This window comes from Pygocentrus nattereri, chromosome 2, assembly GCF_015220715.1.
Source record: "Pygocentrus nattereri isolate fPygNat1 chromosome 2, fPygNat1.pri, whole genome shotgun sequence".
Lineage (NCBI taxonomy): Eukaryota > Metazoa > Chordata > Actinopteri > Characiformes > Serrasalmidae > Pygocentrus > Pygocentrus nattereri.
In genome coordinates, this window is record NC_051212.1 from 7,893,313 (window position 1) to 7,911,794 (window position 18,482).

The 18,482-nt window shown below is 40.7% G+C and overlaps 1 protein-coding gene across 1 annotated transcript; it reads right to left on the reverse strand.

Annotated features, from left to right (window-relative positions):
- Positions 1–625: 625 nt before the first annotated feature.
- On the reverse strand, positions 626–17,127 carry LOC108441975. Its single transcript, XM_037533311.1, has 13 exons — positions 17,060–17,127; positions 13,937–14,526; positions 13,740–13,835; positions 13,365–13,598; positions 13,118–13,265; positions 11,403–11,429; positions 10,756–11,314; positions 3,078–3,846; positions 2,909–3,004; positions 1,991–2,224; positions 1,748–1,895; positions 1,552–1,578; positions 626–1,459 (listed from the first exon to the last, which is right to left on the reverse strand). Exons 2-13 carry the CDS (start codon positions 14,522–14,524, stop codon positions 921–923), a joined length of 3,465 nt encoding a protein of 1,154 aa, XP_037389208.1. The 5' UTR covers positions 14,525–14,526; positions 17,060–17,127; the 3' UTR covers positions 626–920.
- Between the last annotated feature and the right edge of the window lie 1,355 nt (positions 17,128–18,482).

Sequence of the window (18,482 nt, forward strand, 5' to 3'; positions counted from 1 at the left end):
ATATAGTTCATATTGATACTGTGACAATTGACCCTGATGTGAATGTAAAATGTAGACTTGTATAAATCTTTAAAAAAAACTGAACATAATATGGAAACACAAGCACTTCTACCACTATACGATCGTAGCAATTTGTAAAGGTAATTGTATTATTTTCATGAATTATATGTCTTGGTCATTGGTTTATTGTGGAGATGTATCTAGACTACTGCAGTCTCGGCAGTAGAATGGTTGCATGCTGCCGTGTTGTACGCTGACCGAAGTATGAAGAGAAATTTATACTGTGGTTGCCATACTCATTACAGGCTAATAAAAACTGCATCATCCCAATCCGGTGTCCATCACTGACCAAGGGCAGACGAACACCCAATAGGAAGGGTCACATATATATATATATATATATGTGTGTGTGTGTGTGTGTGTGTGTGTGTGTGTGTGTGCAGAGAAACAGATGGACTACAGTCTGTAACTGTAGAACTACAAAGTGGACGTGTTTAAAATGCCCACAGCTGCATTGTGTGTCACTCGGAGAGAAAAAGAACAGAATTAGATAAGTAGCTTTTACATTATAAAGAGATATTCGAGTTTATTTTGATTCATTTTAACACATAATTACATTGTGCTCATTTGAAATATTGACATGTACACTTTAGAAATGTGTAACAAACTAAAATATAAACATCATGAATATTTACATTCAGCATATGCTAATGAAAAAGAAATCGATGAAACAGAATTTTTATCTGAGCCTAAAGTGATACATTATCTGTGTATAAAAAGCTGTGACTCCTATGTAGGCAAATTATTTCATTATCTCATTAAAAGAAGATCTGCAATAAAAAGGCCTATTATTAATTATGGTCTACAGCGCCACAGCACACGTTCTTCTGTCACAGTAATGCTTGAAATAAACCTCATTTTTAATGTTCAACAGGTGTGATGATCAGTGATGCTGAATTTTTACCTTTATTGTCAGAGGGGCTGAAATACGGATAGAGTTTCTCAGTGAAAGACTGACCGGTGAAAGAGTAGATATGAGACCTGGACTCAACATCACAGAAGGAGACCAGACCCTCCTCATAATCCACAAACACCCCCACCTTCTGGGGAGCCTCTTTCAGGGAGAGGGGAACACGAGGAGAGTCCAGAGCTTTATATTCAGTCTCATTTCTCAGCCACACAGTCCAATATCCATTCTTAGGACTCAGTATAATCTGTCCCTTCCTGTTACTGGACTCTCTGGTCACTCCTAAATCCCACGCAGTTTTTCCGCTGACCTGAACCTCATAGTAAAATCTCCCTGAGGAGAACCCCTCCTTTCCCAGCACACAGGCACAACGATCAAACCTCTCTGGGTTTTCGGGGAGATTCTTTTGTTTTTTTACAAGTGCCACTTGTTTTCCATCATCAGACAGGATGAGTTTAGGATGAGCTGAATCAGGATCCAGAGTCACGTCCACTGAGAGAGAAACACACAGTTTAACCCATTTAACAGAATGTAATAGCGCAGACTCACATATTTAGTCATATGATCAATAAGAGCCCACAGACCTGCATACTCTGGCACTCTCTTCAGTTCTGTTTGGAAAAGAATAGACAAGATCATTTGTTCAAAATGTTCTTAATCCAATACTTCATTACTATAAACCACAAACACTGTCCAGTATCAGGATCTTAATGACTTCATACAATCACATTTTATTCCAAACTCATTTCGGCTGAACATCCAATTGTTTTAAATACTTACTTATGTCAGGAAGCTTGTCCTTCTCATTATTGAGTGCTTCCTGAAGCTGTGACAGAGCTCTCCTCAGAGGCTCCACCCTCAGATGAGAGTTAATCCTGACCTCAGTCCAGTTCTTGGTGGGTGGAGGGCTGCAGAGGGACGGGTAAACCTACAGTCCAGCAGGAGAGAGGAGAAACCCCTCAGCATGGGCAGCGCTGTCCTGTGATGGACTGCATTACTATGGAGAAACAGAGGGACTCTGACCTGTAGGAGGTGGAGGTGGTCCTCAGTGTGGGAGAGCTGCTCCAGCTCAGTGTCTCTCCTCTTTAGCTCAGTGATTTCCTGCTCCAGCTCTTTAATGAACTCTACAGCCTGCCTCTCTGCTGCTTTCTGCTTCTCCTCCATCACCTCAAGCAGCTCCGCCTGGCTTCTCTCAATGCAGCGCAGCAGAGCTCTGAAGACCTCCACACTGTCTGCTTTCTCCTTCTCTGTGCTTTTCTAACAATGATGATATTGACAGCAGCTTTCACTGCATTAAAATGCAGCTCAATGTGCTTTATATTACATTAAATCAAGCATTAGAGAAAAGCAAATTGATAATAATAGAATGAGTAAAATATTGGACATTGGACAAAGTGAAGAAAGTAATAAATAATAACGGATAGAAGACTGTTGTAAAAAGTTGGTGTTCAGACGATCCACAGTTTTATGTCGTGATGCTGTTTTAGTTATACCAATCTATGTGAGACTTAAGGTCTTCAGCACTCATTTCAACAGGTGCAACAGAAGCATAATTTGGCCTATAATCTGCATAGCTACGGAGTTGACTCCATGATCGTTCATAATATAGGTGAGTCGCATGTATAAGCAAAATAAAAGTGGCCCAAGGATAAACCCCTGAGGTACTCTATGATAAATATCATTCCTTCCAGATACAAACTTAGTAAGAATAGCAAAGTATTTTGTCTGCTACACACATGTAAAACCACTTCATAGCATTTCTAGACAGTCCAATCTTATTTATGATCTTTGTTGATTTACCGGGTGAAATGCAGCATGTTCATGGGGAAATCAGTATTAGGTCAAAGGTCACTGGCAACGTTTACTTATTCGGTTTCTGTTTTATGACCTGACATCCTTTTTATTTTTGATAAAAAACATTGAAATTTAGTTAAGACTCACTTTATTGAGCTCTACAGATTGTTTGATTTCCTCAATCTTATTTAATCGGTCCTGGATCATCTGATGAACTTCTGCCTGTGTCGTTTCCATTTGAATCTATGAAAACAAGACACATTTTACTATGTGAAAAGAAGACGAGTCATTATTTCTCTGTCTGAATGTCTCTCACCTTCTTCACTTGAATCTCCTCCTCTATAGGAACAGTGCTGTGAGTCTTGTGGTCTCCTTCAGTGCAGAACTGACACACACTCGTCTGGTCGTCTCTACAGAACAGCTCCAGGGGTCTCTCATGTTTCTGGCAGATGTAGTCCTCCAGGTTCTCCACTGGGTCCATCAGTTTGTGTTTTTTGAATGAAGCAACTGTCTGATGAAGTTCCAGATGAGTGTCGCAGCAAGAGGCCATACAGATCAGGCAGGACTTCAGAGCTGCATTTTTCGTGTCACAGCAAAAGTCACAGAGCACCTGAGATTTGCCAGGTTTCTCTGGAGCTCTGCTGGATTTGACCTGAACTGACTTCTTGAACTGAGCAGCCAGTCCAGAGATGAACGTGTTCACAGACAGTTCAGGTCTTGTTGGGAATTCTGTCTTACAAACACGACAATGGTAGGCTGAACTGCTGTCCCAGCACTCTTTGAGACAGACCCTGCAGAAGTTGTGTCCACAGGGAGTAGAGACTGGATCAGTGAACACATCCAGACAGATGGAGCACTGGAGCTGATCTTCAGACAGGAGACTGCTGGAGGAAGCCATGACTGACCAAAGAGACAGATATATCATCAAAGTCACCTTGAAGGTGATTTCGTATTGACATTTCTTGGTTTTTTGCTCTTTAATAACTTGAATGTACATATTGCAACAGCAAAGTGAAGAAGAGTCAGGAAAGGCCATAGTTTCGGTTTGAAATATGCAAAAATTTATTCCAAACACGGCAGAAAACCTACTTGAAATATAGCACATACAGGAAGAAGGTCACTTAAAGCCATGGACTTTCACACCTCACTTTAACCCGCTCAACTAAAGCCACACCCAGCAGAAAATAACACATTAAGCACATGCAACCCCACTTAACTAACAAACAACACAACAACACACAGTCCCTTTCTTAGGGAGGACGCCCCTTTTTATGCAAATTTGAAATATCTTTGAAAGTATTTGAAAATATCTGTTACTATTTACATTACTTGTAAATTTCATGTAGGATGGACCAAGAGAAATGATTCAAAATGGCCTGTAAAAACGTCTGATTCCACTGACTTCCTTTAAAAGTAAAGTAAGTTTTTCCTTCTCCTGTAAAGTTATCATTTTGGAGATACAAGTTTTTCTTCTGACAGCAGTGTTACCTCACTTTACATCTTAGTCATATTTGTGTGATTGATCCACTTCATATTCCACCTATTATACGTGCAATCTGTGGCTAAACAAATGATCACAGCCTGAAATGTGATTGGCATAGAACATTTTAAAAAGCTCAAAGTAAAAAACATCACAAACAAATCTAGACACATTACCAGTTTTCTCCTCTTCCAGAGTTTATTTGTAGGGTTTATGTGGCTGGAAATCCTTCAAACCAAAGACTGTGTCCTGCTAAAAGTAACTGGATCCTGTTTATCAAACAGGATTGCTTTACTTTCGTTTTTCCTGCATGACATCATGAGGCCACTCCCATGCTGATAGTTATCTGCACTGGCTAGAAAGTGGGAGATTTTCACCATTAACCCAATATGCATTTTTTGCTCAATATATCAAACGAACAAAGAAACAAATAAAAAGTATTTTTATGAAAATGCATATATGTACTTGGATTGCAATAGCTTTGTGCAGGATTTTGGCCAAAGACACAAGTGGCTTCAGAATAAACCCCTGAGGTACGCCACAGTAAATGTCACTCCTTCCAGATACAAATTTGACAATACTAACAAAATACTTTCTGTTAGGTACAAACATGTAAAACCATTTCAGAGCCTTCCCAGACAGCCCAATCTGATTTTAAACAGTATGATCTGTACTGACTTACAGTGGCAAGTGCAGCACGTTCCAAGGGAAAATGGATATTCTGTCTAAGGTCACTGGTAGCTTTTACCTATGCCGTTTCTGTTCCTCTGATCTGACATTGATGTTTTTGGAGAAAACCTGTTGAAATTCAGTTAAGACTCACTTTATAGAGCTTTACAGATGGTTTGATTTCCTCAATCTTCTCAAGTCTGTCCTGGATCAGCTGACGAACTTCTGCCTGTGTCGTTTTCATTTGAATCTATAAAAAAGACAAATCGTAACAATGCCACTCATTCATAACTTTTACTATGTGAAAACAAGACAAGCCTCAACATTTCTCTGTGTTAATATTGTATGTAAAGGTCTTATATGTTTTAAATGTAAAGGTCAGAGAGGATGTAGTTTTTCATTCCAATCACAAGGAACCACCTCATTTTTCTTGTTGAATAAGTTGGTCTTAATTTTTTTAAGCGGTTGTTTAGTCAGCTGGGTTAAAACCATGCAGCCACACTGGCTCTTCATACATAGGACTGATGACCCCTATTAAAGACTATTAAAGTTATGTTGGCTGTCTGAGCAACTTGTTTTGGTCTAGAACAGACTGGAAGTTAATAGCAAAAGGTTTCTTCAAAGTACTTAAAAATGACATTGGTGCACACTTGAGCATCAGAGTAAGAATTTGAGATATTTGGTAAGTCACTCTAAGAAAAAGTTGGTCAGATGTCATTTAACTTTTTCAACAAACACAAAGAGATCCTGTGGCAGGTGCCTCAAGGCACGCTGCCTCTCAAGAGCGTAGAAGCTTTGCAATTCAAATGTCATTCAAAGAGGCTCATGTGACGTGCGTACCCCACATGTAAAGGAACTCAATGCTGTTGTTTCATGTTGTAGGTTGTGGCTTATTAATATAGTCAAATTTTGAAACACCTCTGTTGGTCCATTCATCATGAAACTGTGATAGGAAACTGGTGTTTTCCAAATCTGGAAAAAGATGCAAATGAAGATAGATTTTTACCTGACAGTGACAATATACTGTATTTGGTATACCTGATGTAATGGCAGATAACTGTAGGCACAATTTAATGGCAAATCAGTATGAAGGCATCAAGATATTAACATCTCAGGTTTTTAAACTCACAAGGACTGAACTGAAAACCCCCTCACACACATACTCTACATTCACACACACCTCTACTGGAACAGCGCTGCTGATACTGTGTTCTATACTGTGTTGTACAGAGATGGAATGACAATAAAAGCCTTTTGACTTGGCTTGGCTTGACATACATTCCTTATGGAGAATGATTACAGTGGAGCTCTCGTTGTTGAATTCAGGCCCTTCAAGGTAAAATGAACATATAAAACCTCAGTAAAACAAAACAAGCAAAGAAGCAAGCTTTTGCTTCTGAACCTTCATACAAACCAGTTATTGATAATAATAATAATAATAATTCTTTATTTTTATATAGCGCTTTATCAAGGACCCAAAGACACTTACAGTTCAAAGTACATAGATAACACTTAACACGGACAACAAGAGCACAATAATACAAACAAAAAGACAAGGCAGTATAGGGGAGGTCACATTGGGGCAGTTGTGGGCTGGAGGTTAGGGAACCAGCCTCGTGACCGGAAGGTCGCTGGTTCGATCCTCGGAGCTGACAACACATGACTGAGGTGTCCTTGAGCAAGACACCTAACCCCCAACTGCTCCCTGGCGCTGCGGAGTGGGCTGCCCACCGCTCCGGGCAAGTGTGCTCACTGCCCCCTAGTGTGTGTGTGCTCACTAGAGTGTATGTGGTGTTTCACTTCACGGATGGGTTAAATGTGGAGGTGGAATTTCCCCGTTGTGGGAATAATAAAGGTCACTTAATCAATGAAGGAGCATAAGATCATCATGTTAATTTGCATGATTAGTAGATTTTTTTATGGTATTTGAAGGACGCTCTTATTCAGAGTGACTTACAATTTGATCACTTTTACACAGGTAGGTGAAGGAGTCTTGCCCATGGACTCTTATCGGTATAGTGTAGGGTGCTTACCCAGGTGGGGGATTAAACCCCAGCCTACAGTGTAGAAGGCAGAGGTGTTAACCACTACACTAACCAACCACTCTACCAATATTAGACCTGTGTGGGCATTAAAACATCATTTTGACAGCTTTTACCCACACTAGACAGCCGCTGTTTCTTATAAGAGCATCACTACAGATCATTTTCATAGGTGCATGTTCGCGCTAGCCACAAGCTAAAACCCCATCTCCAGTTTAACACAATAGCTGTGAGCGAAGGCCCTGGCCCCGAGCTAACTGCTGGCTAACTCCCTATCCTTGAGCTACCACTCTATCCCTGTGTACCACTCTAGACCCGAGCTAATGTGCTAGCTAACATGGCAATGTGCTAACCCACTAGCTAATGTGCTAACGTGCCATTGCATTAGCTGGACAAAGGTACACACAAATTACTGAAATATATCAGCTTAAGCTAAAATACATTAACCTAATATGTTTAATATAATAAACAGTAAAACATCACTGGTAAAGTTAAAGCAAGGAAATGATTCCATCTCAGTGTTTTTAGTGGCAAATTTAGTGGCAGTTAGCTGATTTGGAGGAATATACAGCATCCCTGACTGGCTACATTATCAAGAGCTTGTAAGCACTACATACACTGATCAGGCATAACATCATGACCTCCTCCTCGTTTCTACGCTCACTGTCCATCTTATCAGCTCCACTTACTGTATAGCTGCACTCTGTAGTTCTACAGTTACAGACTGTAGTCCATCTGTTTCTCTGATACTCTGTTACCCTGTTCTTCAGTGGTCAGGACCCCCATGGACCCTCACAGAGCAGGTACTATGTGGGTGGTGGGTCAGTCTCAGCACTGCAGTAACACTGACGTGGTGGTGGTGTGTTAGGGTGTGATGCGCTGGTCTGAGTGGATGTATATAGTACATATAGTAATTATAGACTTTACAGTAATATAGTCAAATGACATCATATCGCTATGATTCTGTTTACATTTGATCCAATTGATTCTACTGATAAATAACAAGCCGTCCTCTTAGTTTTTACTTTTACTTTAGAGGTTTATTATTTAATTTGTACAGAAACTATTATTATTATTAGCATCAGTTTAAAATAATCTTGAAATCTTGAAAACAAATGATAAATATTCATGTACGGACTGCAGCTTGTGAGAAAGGGAGTGTTGATGTTATGTGAGGGAGAAACCTTGGACTGGAGCGCTGCAGTTTGACAGCTGGATGCCTTGTGCTAAAAAAAAAAAAGGTGAAATGAGTGCATTCATGGGAAACAAAGGCGTGATGGGATCCACCCATTTCACCTGAGCGCAGCATTCGGCTCATGTGTCACAGCACACAGAGCCAGAGTACACAAAGTCAGCCATTTTACAAAGGTCATTTTGTAAAGGTTGTAAAACTGGTTTGGTCATTTATTGTGAACTGCGCTTGCTTTTTTAAAAGCATGGACCCGAACATACAAACCTCCTTGATATCAGACAAATGGAGAAAGACTTTTAAAACTAGGATTTAGCACCGGAATTATTGCTATGTTTGAAATTACACTGTCATTTTCCACTGTTTTAGGATCACAGATATTCAGGCTTAATTGGAAGAAAAGGTACAAAACTAGGCGCAAATAAAGCTATAAATAGCACATTGAGGGTCCGCAGTTGATGATGCTCCTCGAGATAAACAGAAGAACTGGTAATGCTGGTCTAAGCTTTTTTGTCTATACATGTCTATACAAGTGATCACAGCGCGATGTAAATGAGATGCCACTCCTCAGCACATACCGATGATGTATCCTAGGTAACAGTAAATAAGTAAATATTTAGCCAACTAAATATTTACTCATTTACGTTGTGCCTGCCCTGAGGAAAAGCAGGCAGGTAAACAGACGGCGAATATGCCTTTCGGTCTGAAAACGTTCCCTTGGCAATCCGTCATAGTAGGAAAACTGCAGCTGTGGTGATCTTGGCCATTTTAATAAACTGAAGCCAATCTTTCACTTATAAAAAGTACAACTTGACCTTCAGAAAGACTGAAAACTTTATCCAGTATTAAAGGGGTTTCAACTGTTAGGAACAATGTTGTACAAAAGTTTGAGACAGATCTTAATATTTACTCAATTTCCATTCAAGCATTTAAAGCTACACTGAGATTTGGGGATTCTCCCAGGCAAATGCGACATGTGGAAGAACACGTTACGATACATGGGTTGTGCTTTGAACCCCTTCCCTGAGTGGATGAATCTGAGAATGTACATGTAAGTGAATTATTTACTATTGCCATCATATCGTCTTCAGTAGTGAAGTGTATCAGGCTGGATAAAATGTTATATATGGTATTGATAGGATATTGGGCTCTAATATACATGTAGCTGTTTGCTGTCCGAAAGTACCATCAGAAGCCTCCATATGTTTCAATGGAGCCCTGGCTGAAAAGAGAAGGCTCTGTGTGCGTCGACGAAGCCCGAGCTCGGGGCTCTAGGATCACAAGAGAGAGTTGAGGCCCTAGCTGCCTAGCTGCCTTGTCGGCTGTAAGAATAAGCCTTTCCAGATGTTTTCACATGTTAATGTATGGATTTTGCGTTATGTGTGTGCGTAAAATTTTGTTTAAAAAGCTGAACCATCTTGGACTTAGAGGAGATTCCACATTGGCTTCTGGGTCTCTGCAACAAGGGCTTTTAGTGTCTACAGAGCTTTCATTATCCCACCTACACAACTGAGAATAAACAACAGTAGGCTATAATGTTGCTGGTGTGTTGGGGACTTGAACATCAAGCTGGACCTTCTCTTTGAGCCTGTACATATGAAATTACTATGTAAAGATGTACAATGTGGTCGAAAAAACTCCTGCCAAACCCAACCCAGTAGTAGAAGTGCACTATGTAGGAATTTAAATACTGGATTCTGCAAACCAGCGGTGCAAAATATATATAAGAAATTGTCATTTTGGTCTCAGCCACACCCATACTCAATAAATGATGCACTATTTCATAGCTAGCACACTATTTAGGGAGCTCGGAGGCGAGGAGACGCGACTTCTGATTGAAAGTGACATTTTTAGACTTTCATACTGCTGAATCGCACTGTAAGTACTTTAATTCAAGCCTGTGATAATGATGGGTTTGTTTAGGTCATGGGCACTTTTAGTATTTTAGCCTAGTAGCAGGTAAGAACATAACTTGCCAGCCCCTCAGTTTAAACAAAATCAGGTTTTTACTTCATCAGTACACTCGGTGGTCCATGGGAGCAGCATGAGAGTCAAGGCTTATTCCATTAACAGCACAAGGGTTTTGCCATGGTGCAGTGATACACGTGGATTATCGTGGATTTTACACAGCTCAGCCAATCAGATTTTAGGACCGTAACTATCAGTTTTATCAGTACATTTATACCCCTCTGAAAGTCACACCTAGGAGTTTCCAAGGATTAAATTAGAACAAAGTATAATCTGAAAATATTCGTCTATTACATTTTAGTGGTAGAATTCCCATTCCCAAGTGGACAAGTTAATAGGAAATGTTTGTTTATATGGTTCATGTTCTTTTATTTTTAAAGGTAAAGGAACAAACTTGTAAACAACAATAACATTTTAAAGTAATCTTCATCTACTCACAGGGTCACAAACCCTCTAACTTTTGTGAAATTATATCCTACAAGCAAATGCTTTCTGTGTGCATGCAGAAGTATCTTGTGCACATAAAATGTTTTACAGGCTCAGCTGAGTGCCTCAGAAGTCACATTTTTATCTTATCTCGTAAAGGTCCTATAAAGGTGTGAAATATTAAGCTGACTATTTAGCCTCCTACTGGTAGAGCCATCACTGAGACATGCCTTCACATAGGATGAAGACAGGTGCGATGATCAGTGGTGCTACGTTTTTACGTCCGTCATTGGAACAGGGGTTGAAGTATGGATAGAGTTTCTCAGTGAAAGACTGACCAGTGAAAGAGTAGATATGAGACCTGGCCTCAACATCATAGAAGGAGACCAGACCCTCCTCATAATCCACAAACACCCCCACCTTCTGGGGAGCCTGTTTCAAGGAGAGAGGAACAGACGGAGAGTCCAGAGCCTCATATTCAGTCTTATTGCTCAGACAGACACTCCAGTATCCATCCTCAGGGTTGGCCGTAATCTCTCCCTTCCTGTTACTGGACTCTCTGGCCACTCCCAAAGCCCACTTAGTTTTTCTTTTGACCTGAACCTCATAGTAAAATCTCCTGGAAGCGAATCCCTCCTTTGCCAGAACACAGGGGGATCTATCAAATCTCTGAATATTTTCAGGTAGATTCTGTCGCGAGTCTCCGTGTCTCACATGTTTCCCATCAGTGGACAAGATTAGAGCAGGATGAGCTGAATCAGGATCCAGAGTCACATCCACTGGGAAACAGAGACACAAATTAAGCACATGCTGATAACATACAGCATGTAAAAGAGGTGGTTATGTGATCCGTAAGAGCTTACAAACCTGCATACTGCTGAATTCTGTTCAGTTCTGTTTGAAAAAGAGTAATGGACAACATTAGGATATTACAGTTCTTATTTTGCTTCATTAGATGCCTGAAACATGGCAAAATCAGTGCAATGTTAATGTTAAACACTGCATAATACTATAACGGGCATAGATGGGAGTTTTAAGGCAAGGCAGGTTTATTTATACTGCAGTTTTCATACACTGTGGTCATTAAAAATACAAATATAATTAAATATTTTAAAAGAGTTTAAATAAAAGAAATTAAAAACATGATAAATACATGATTAAAATACTGGATTTAAGAAAAGAAAACCAAACACTAAAATAAAAATGAAATAAAAAATTAAATGAGGATAATAAAGACCTAAGAGCTGAAAGCTGCTTAAATCGGATCATTTTAAGCCTGGATTTAAAAGTGTGCAGGGTCGGGGTTCTTCTAATGCTGTCTGTCAAACTCCATGTTTAGTCTTTACCTTCAGCAGGACTATCTGACTAGTTCCTAATGACCTGACAGATCTTCTTGGATTATTTTGCTACAGCAATCAGATAAATACACTGCTCCTACATCATTAAACCATTTATAGGCCAGTTATAGTAACTTAAAGTCTATTCTGTAACAGCCTAGTAGCCAGTATAAGCATTTAAGAATGGGGTGAAGCTGCTAGAAATAAAGGTGTGGATGACTAAACCAGACCTGGTGAAACTCAGACAATCTCTGAGCTTGTTGATGTTCTTAAGGATAAAAAGCTAATTTAATAACTGCTTTGATATGACTGCTAAAACGGAGATCAGCGTACCTTAGTACACCAAGGTTATATGTTAGTTCTTTAGATTTTAGGGCTCTCGAATAAACAGGCAGCTAGTCTGTGCCTCTCATTACTGTTCCCAAATAAAATATGTTATCTTTATTCAACTGTAGAAACTTTAGTCCCATCCACTTAGGGATGTGCTCTTACAAAGTGGGTCAAGGGCACCATAGTTGATTGGGGATAGGGCTAATTAAATCTGAGTATCATCAGAAAGCATGTATAAACTGAATAAGAGCAGCCCCATTATTGTACCCTGGGGCACACCACAAGTCACAGGCACTCTCTCAGAAACACTGGGCCTTATTCATAAGTATCTTCCTACGTTTTTGCTTAAATTTGTTCTCAAAAGAGGTACTAAGAAAAGGTCTACATCAGAGTCATGACGTGTTCTTAAACCTCAGAATTGTTCACACCTTTGTGCTCTTGAGTGCGTGTAGATTCTGTTCTTACCCAAAAACTAATCCCAGATAAGAGAGCACTGGTGAATATCAGAACATTTGTGAAAACTGCACAAGTGGGTTTTAAGACGAAATGTCTTCCTAAGAATGCTTCGTGAATGAGGACCAGTATTTTCCATCTGCCTTGCAGGTATAAACTGAACCAATTTAGGACAGTTCCTAAGAGACCAACCCAGTTCTCAATATTATGTATGAGAATCTTATGGCCTATAGCTCTACTGTAAACAAAAAACAAAACAAAAAAAATATACACTTGCTTTATAGCGCTCCTGGCTTTTCTAAATATCATGAGCTGAGGAGCACCTGAGTGGTAAGAAAATGAAGAGGGAAAAAAATCTACCATACATGCATTAAGGTCTCAGGGTCTTCATGACATCCTGAAGCCACATTTTTTCCAACTGTCCTCAAGCTCACAACATCTGAGAGTTCAGTAATTACTTACCAATGTCAACAAGGTTCTCTGTTTTCTTATCAAGTGATTCCTGAAGCTGAGACAGAGCTCTCCTCAGAGTGTCCACACTCAGATTTGTATTAACACTGATATTGTTCCAGTTCTTGGACCGCAGAGGGCTGCAGAGCGATGGGTAAGTCTACAGTTCAGCAAGAGAGGAGAAATCCCTCAGCATGGGGAATGCTGGTCTTTTATGTACTGGATTTGCATTATTGAGAAACTTGAGAGGGACTCTGACCTGCAGGAGGTGGATGTGGTCATCTGATTGGGCAAGTTGCTCCAGCTCAGTGTCTCTCCTCTTTAGCTCAGTGATCTCCTGCTCCAGCTCTTCAATTAACTCTTCAGCCTGCCTCTCTACCGTTTCCTGCTTCTTCTCCATCACCTCAAGCAGCTCCGCCTGGCTTCTCACAATGCAGCGCACCAGGGCTCTGAAGACCTCCACACTGTCTGCAATCTCTTTCTCAGTGCTTTTCTAACAGGAGACACAAGTCAAATTGTTTTCTATTACCACCTTTATTTTCACAGGTTCAAGGCTGGAATGTTTCTTATCCAGTTTTAGGAATGGAACTTTTTGAATATAATGTGATTTATTTGATAACGTGTCAAGACTCACTTTATTGATGTATACCGAGTGTTTGATTTCCTCAATCTTTTTCAGTCGGTCATGGATCATTTGTTGAACTTTTGCATGTGTCTCTCCCAACTCAGTCTTAAAGAAATAAAAATTCATCATTCAAAAAAGGTTTTTGATTAGATTATACAAAAACACTCTAGAAACATAAAAGTTATCTCTGCTTGAATGTTCCTCACCTTCTTTGCTCGACTCTCCTTCTCTATAGGAACCGTTCTGTGAGCCTTGTGATCTCCCTCAATGCAAAACTGACATATACACGTCTGGTCGTCTCTACAGAACAGCTCCAGGGGTCTCTCATGTTTCTGGCAGATGTAGTCCTCCAGGTTCTCCACAGGGTCCATCAGTTGGTGTTTCTTGAGTTTAGATGCGGTGTGGTGAGGCATCAGATGAGTCTCACAGTAAGAGACTCCACAGTCCAGACAGGACTTTACAGCCTCCAGCTTTTTGTCAGTGCAGGAGTCGCACAGCACCTTCTTCGACTTAAAGAAAAGTTGCCCTGGAGTGCCGCTAGAGTTCAGTTGAAGTGCCTCCTTGAACTGAGCAGCCAGTCCCGAGATGAACGTGTTCACACGTAGCTCAGGCCTTTTGGAGAATTCCTCCTTACAAACCGGACACTGGTAGTTCACACTGCTGTCCCAGAACTCTTTGAGACAGACCGCGCAGAAGTTGTGTCCACATGGGGTAGAGACTGGATCAGTGAACACATCCAGACAGATAGTGCACTGGAGCTGATCTTCAGACAGGACACTGTTGGTGGAACCCATGACTGATAGAAACACAGAGACCTGATTGGTATGTGTGTCCAAATCTAAAGAAGTGATTCTTGTTTCCAACAGAATATCATGGGCATCACACCGAATAATAACATTAGCTTTAGTCAACATATTGTAGAGCAGTGTCAGTATCTTTATTTACCAGTACCAACAAATGTGAGGAATCCAAAATGTATAAAAACAAGTTTTGACTGTTTGATCTTTTTCCAGACTGAATACAAGTACATTTTAATACTCACTGATGCCGTGTCTGATACCACACTGTGGAACTCTCTTAGGATTACGTAGCTATTAGTGTAAACGAGTGCAGTGTACCATATCAGTTAACTCATTAAACTGTAGCTTATTTTAAATGAAGTGCATTAGCTAGCTATCCTATATTAGTTACCTTGAATCGAGTAGGACTGCAGTAAAGAGTGGGTTTGGTTCCACGTCAGAAAAGCTGTGCACAAAGTACATTATGTTTCATAGTTTTGTTCCTCATCGGTCTCTTTCTAACAGTACAGTGACGACAGAAATAATATCTGAAGGGAACATGAAATTTTGTACTTTGGTCACTCATACTGGACGGTACAGTGTTGCAGTGGGCAGCGCTGTTGCCTTATAGCAAGAAGGGCCTGGGGTTTGATTCCCCGGCCGGGCAACCAGGGTCCTCTCTGTCTGGAGTTTGCATGTTCTCCCTTTGTCTGCATGGGTTTCCTCCGGATTCTCCAGTTTCCTCCCACAGTCCAAAGACATGCAGTCAGTCAGTTGGACATGCTAAATTGCCCCTAGATGTAAGTGAATGTCAATGTCTGTCTGCCTGCCCTGCGATGAACTAGTGACCTGTCCAGGGGGTATCCTGCCTTCCACCTAATGACTGCTGTATGTGCGCATGAGAGAGACTCACACTGTACGTTTGAACAGACCATCATGTACAAAAAAATCTTCTGTTTTATATATACACAATGTATGAAAACGCTTGGCAAAGCTTCTCCATGCAGCTCTGTCTATAAACAATTTCAAATAAAGCCGTTTTATTCAAAGGAGCACACTGAGTACTGAGCAAACAACAACTTGGCTAACCAGACTGTGCACTGAAGCTAAAACCAGGTGTTGATGTACACGGTAGGACGATACAGTCTCTCCACAGCCTATTTTACAAATGTAAACAACATTTGAACTGTTTACCTTGCAATTCTACTTTGTCAAACAGGTTAAAGTTGGAATATATGGACTTCGATAGCAAATACAGATTTTTTCGTCTCCGTTTTGTTGGCCTACATGTCTCCACCTGTTTTGGGGAAGCTGTTGTGATTAAAACTTCGTAGTTAATTCCTGTTGGGAATCTGCTAAGACAAAATGTTTAAACTGTCCAACTGTCAGAGAGTCAGTAACTGTTCTCAGTGTGAGCAGAGCCTTCTTCACTGTTGAAAACAGTCCAAACTAGCTCAGACTCCTTCATCACTTTTCTGAACGTCCTTCAAATGTCCTGCTCGACTTTAGGCTTTTATTACAGCAGTAAAAATCACCTGTGTGTAGCTCTCACTCTGGCTGCATCCCAACACCTTATAATACTACAGGCTACTACACATGCTAAAAGATTCACTGTTGGTGGTGTATTATTTTGACAAGTATGATAGAACATGTCTTTTTTTTTTAATTACTGCCTCTCTTTCCTTCCGTTTATCAGCAGCTTTGAACTCCACTTTCACCTGAATTACATCACGAGGCCACTCCCACAGTTTCATGTTCACAGTTTACTGCACTTGTAAGTTTTGGCCACCTGGTATCAAACAATTACCAACTGAGCTACAGCATCCAAACCAGATACAGTTTGAACCAGAAACGAAGGGGGATCATGTTTCTCCTACCTGGCAGAAACAGGCTTCACATGTATAGTGCGATACTGTTGAAACCATCACAAAGCACAGCGTTAACCCTCATTCAGCCTCCGTCCTGCACTGCTCCTCCTTACCCAACCATGAGTGTGGTGTTGAGATTAAATTGCAGCTCTATTTCCCCACACAAGAAAGAATTAATATAACTGTAGCCAGCTTAATTTTACATTTTTATAATAAAGATGGTAAGAACATACATGGGAACTTGATTGACTGACATGAGTAAAAAATTCTGGCCTTTGAGATTTGAACCAAATATTTTAATGGTTTAAATTAAAACGTAAGGAGTATAAGGCATAAGATTCTGACCACCTCCTTGTTTCTACGCTCATTGTCCACTTTATCAGCTCCACTTACTATAATGGACAACGAGCCTAGAAACAATGAGGTGGTCATAATGTTCTGCCTGATCTGTGCATCTCTTACAAATGTAAGTGAATGGCCACCCCAAACTGACTAGCTCTGAAGAGTTAAACGGCCTAAATCCAGTATACTAGCACACCTGGTCCGTTTTTTGAATGGTGAATTAAAAATAAGGATAATTCGCAATAATTGAATTTACAAACAGAGCACTACAGGAAGCCGTGTGCCCAGAAACACTATAAACACAGCTCCACCTTTCCAGACGAGCTCCTTTAGAGTTTACCTTCGGCAGGGGTAGATCCTCTACGAAACGCTGGAGAAGCCTTTAACCGGGGCTTGTGTCCTGATGAAAGAAACCGGATTCTGGTTGTAAAACTGCTTGGCACTCCACTTTCACTTGAATGACATCACGAGGCCACTCCCACAGTTTCATAATCACAGTTTACTGCACTTGTAGGTTTTGGCCACCTGGTGTCAGACATTTACCAACAGAGTTACAGCATCCAAACCAGATACAGTTTGAACCAGAAACAAGGGAGGATCACCTTTTTTCTCCTACCTGGCGGAAACAGGCTTCCATGCATTTTGAGCCAGACAGAGGTTATAGCCTATAGGTAGCTGGATAGATAGATTCCTTTACTGCCACATGACAAATGGTGGTAACTGCATCCAGTGAGTTCAGATGCAATTCAGCTCTGTAGGTGCTTAATACACATAAACATATGATTGAAGGAAGTGGTCGGAAAAGATGAGAGGAATCTGGGATTACTCTCTATGCTCGCTTAAGAGGAGTATAAACAGAGTCAGCTAGAGGAAGAAGAAAATCAGTAGCATGTATATTATATACACTGATCAGGAATAACATCACGACCACCTCCTTGTTTCTACGCTCATTGTCCATTTTATCAGCTCCACTTACTGTATAGCTGCACTTTGTAGTTCTACAGTTACAGACTGTAGTCCATCTGTTTCTCTGATACTCTGTTACCCTGTTCTTCAGTGGTCAGGACCCCCATGGACCCTCACAGGGCAGGTGGATCATTCTCAGCACTGCAGTAACACTGATGTGGTGGTGGTGAGTTAGTGTGTGTTGTGCTGGTACAAGTGGATCAGACACAGCAGTGCTGTTGGAGTTTTTAAACACTGTGTCCACTCACTGTCCACTCTATTAGACACTCCTACCTTGTCGGTCCACCTTGTAGATGTAAAGTCAGAGACGACAGCTCATCTGCTGCTGCACAGTTTGTGTTGGTCATCCTCTAGTCCTTCATCAGTGGTCACAGGACGCTGCTGGCTGGATATTTTTGGTTGGTGGACTATTCTCAGTCCAGCAGAGACACTGAGATGTTTGAAAAATCCAGCAGCACTGCTGCGTCTGATCAGTGCACCTATATAGTAAGAGGAGCTGATAAAATGGACAATGAGCGTAGAAACAAGGAGGTGGTCATAATCTTATGCCTGATTGGTGCTCACAAGTTACATGTTGAAGTCATGAAAAGTTGCTCTCTTGTTAAAGATACTTTAAATGTCAAGTGATTTCCTCAGGTGATATGGTGCAATTTGGGAAACCCCCAGCAAGAACAATCACATTTGTTCATTCATCATCTAAGCTGCTTATCCTCTTGGGTCGCGGGGTCGCTGGAGCAGGATTGTCTAAATTGTATATAATATATTGTCTAAAAAGTTGCCACTAACTGAACCTTTTT

Coding starts and splice junctions, on each gene's coding strand:
- LOC108441975 (XM_037533311.1), bottom strand. CDS start 14,524: ATGGGTTCCACCAACAGTGTCCTGTCTGAAGATCAGCTCCAGTGCACT. Junction 3,847..10,755: donor CTATGTGAAGGCATGTCTCA/GTGATGGCTCTA, acceptor TATTTCAAGTAG/GTTTTCTGCCGTGTTTGGAA. Junction 1,460..1,551: donor GAGAGTGCCAGAGTATGCAG/GTCTGTGGGCTC, acceptor TTTCTCTCTCAG/TGGACGTGACTCTGGATCCT.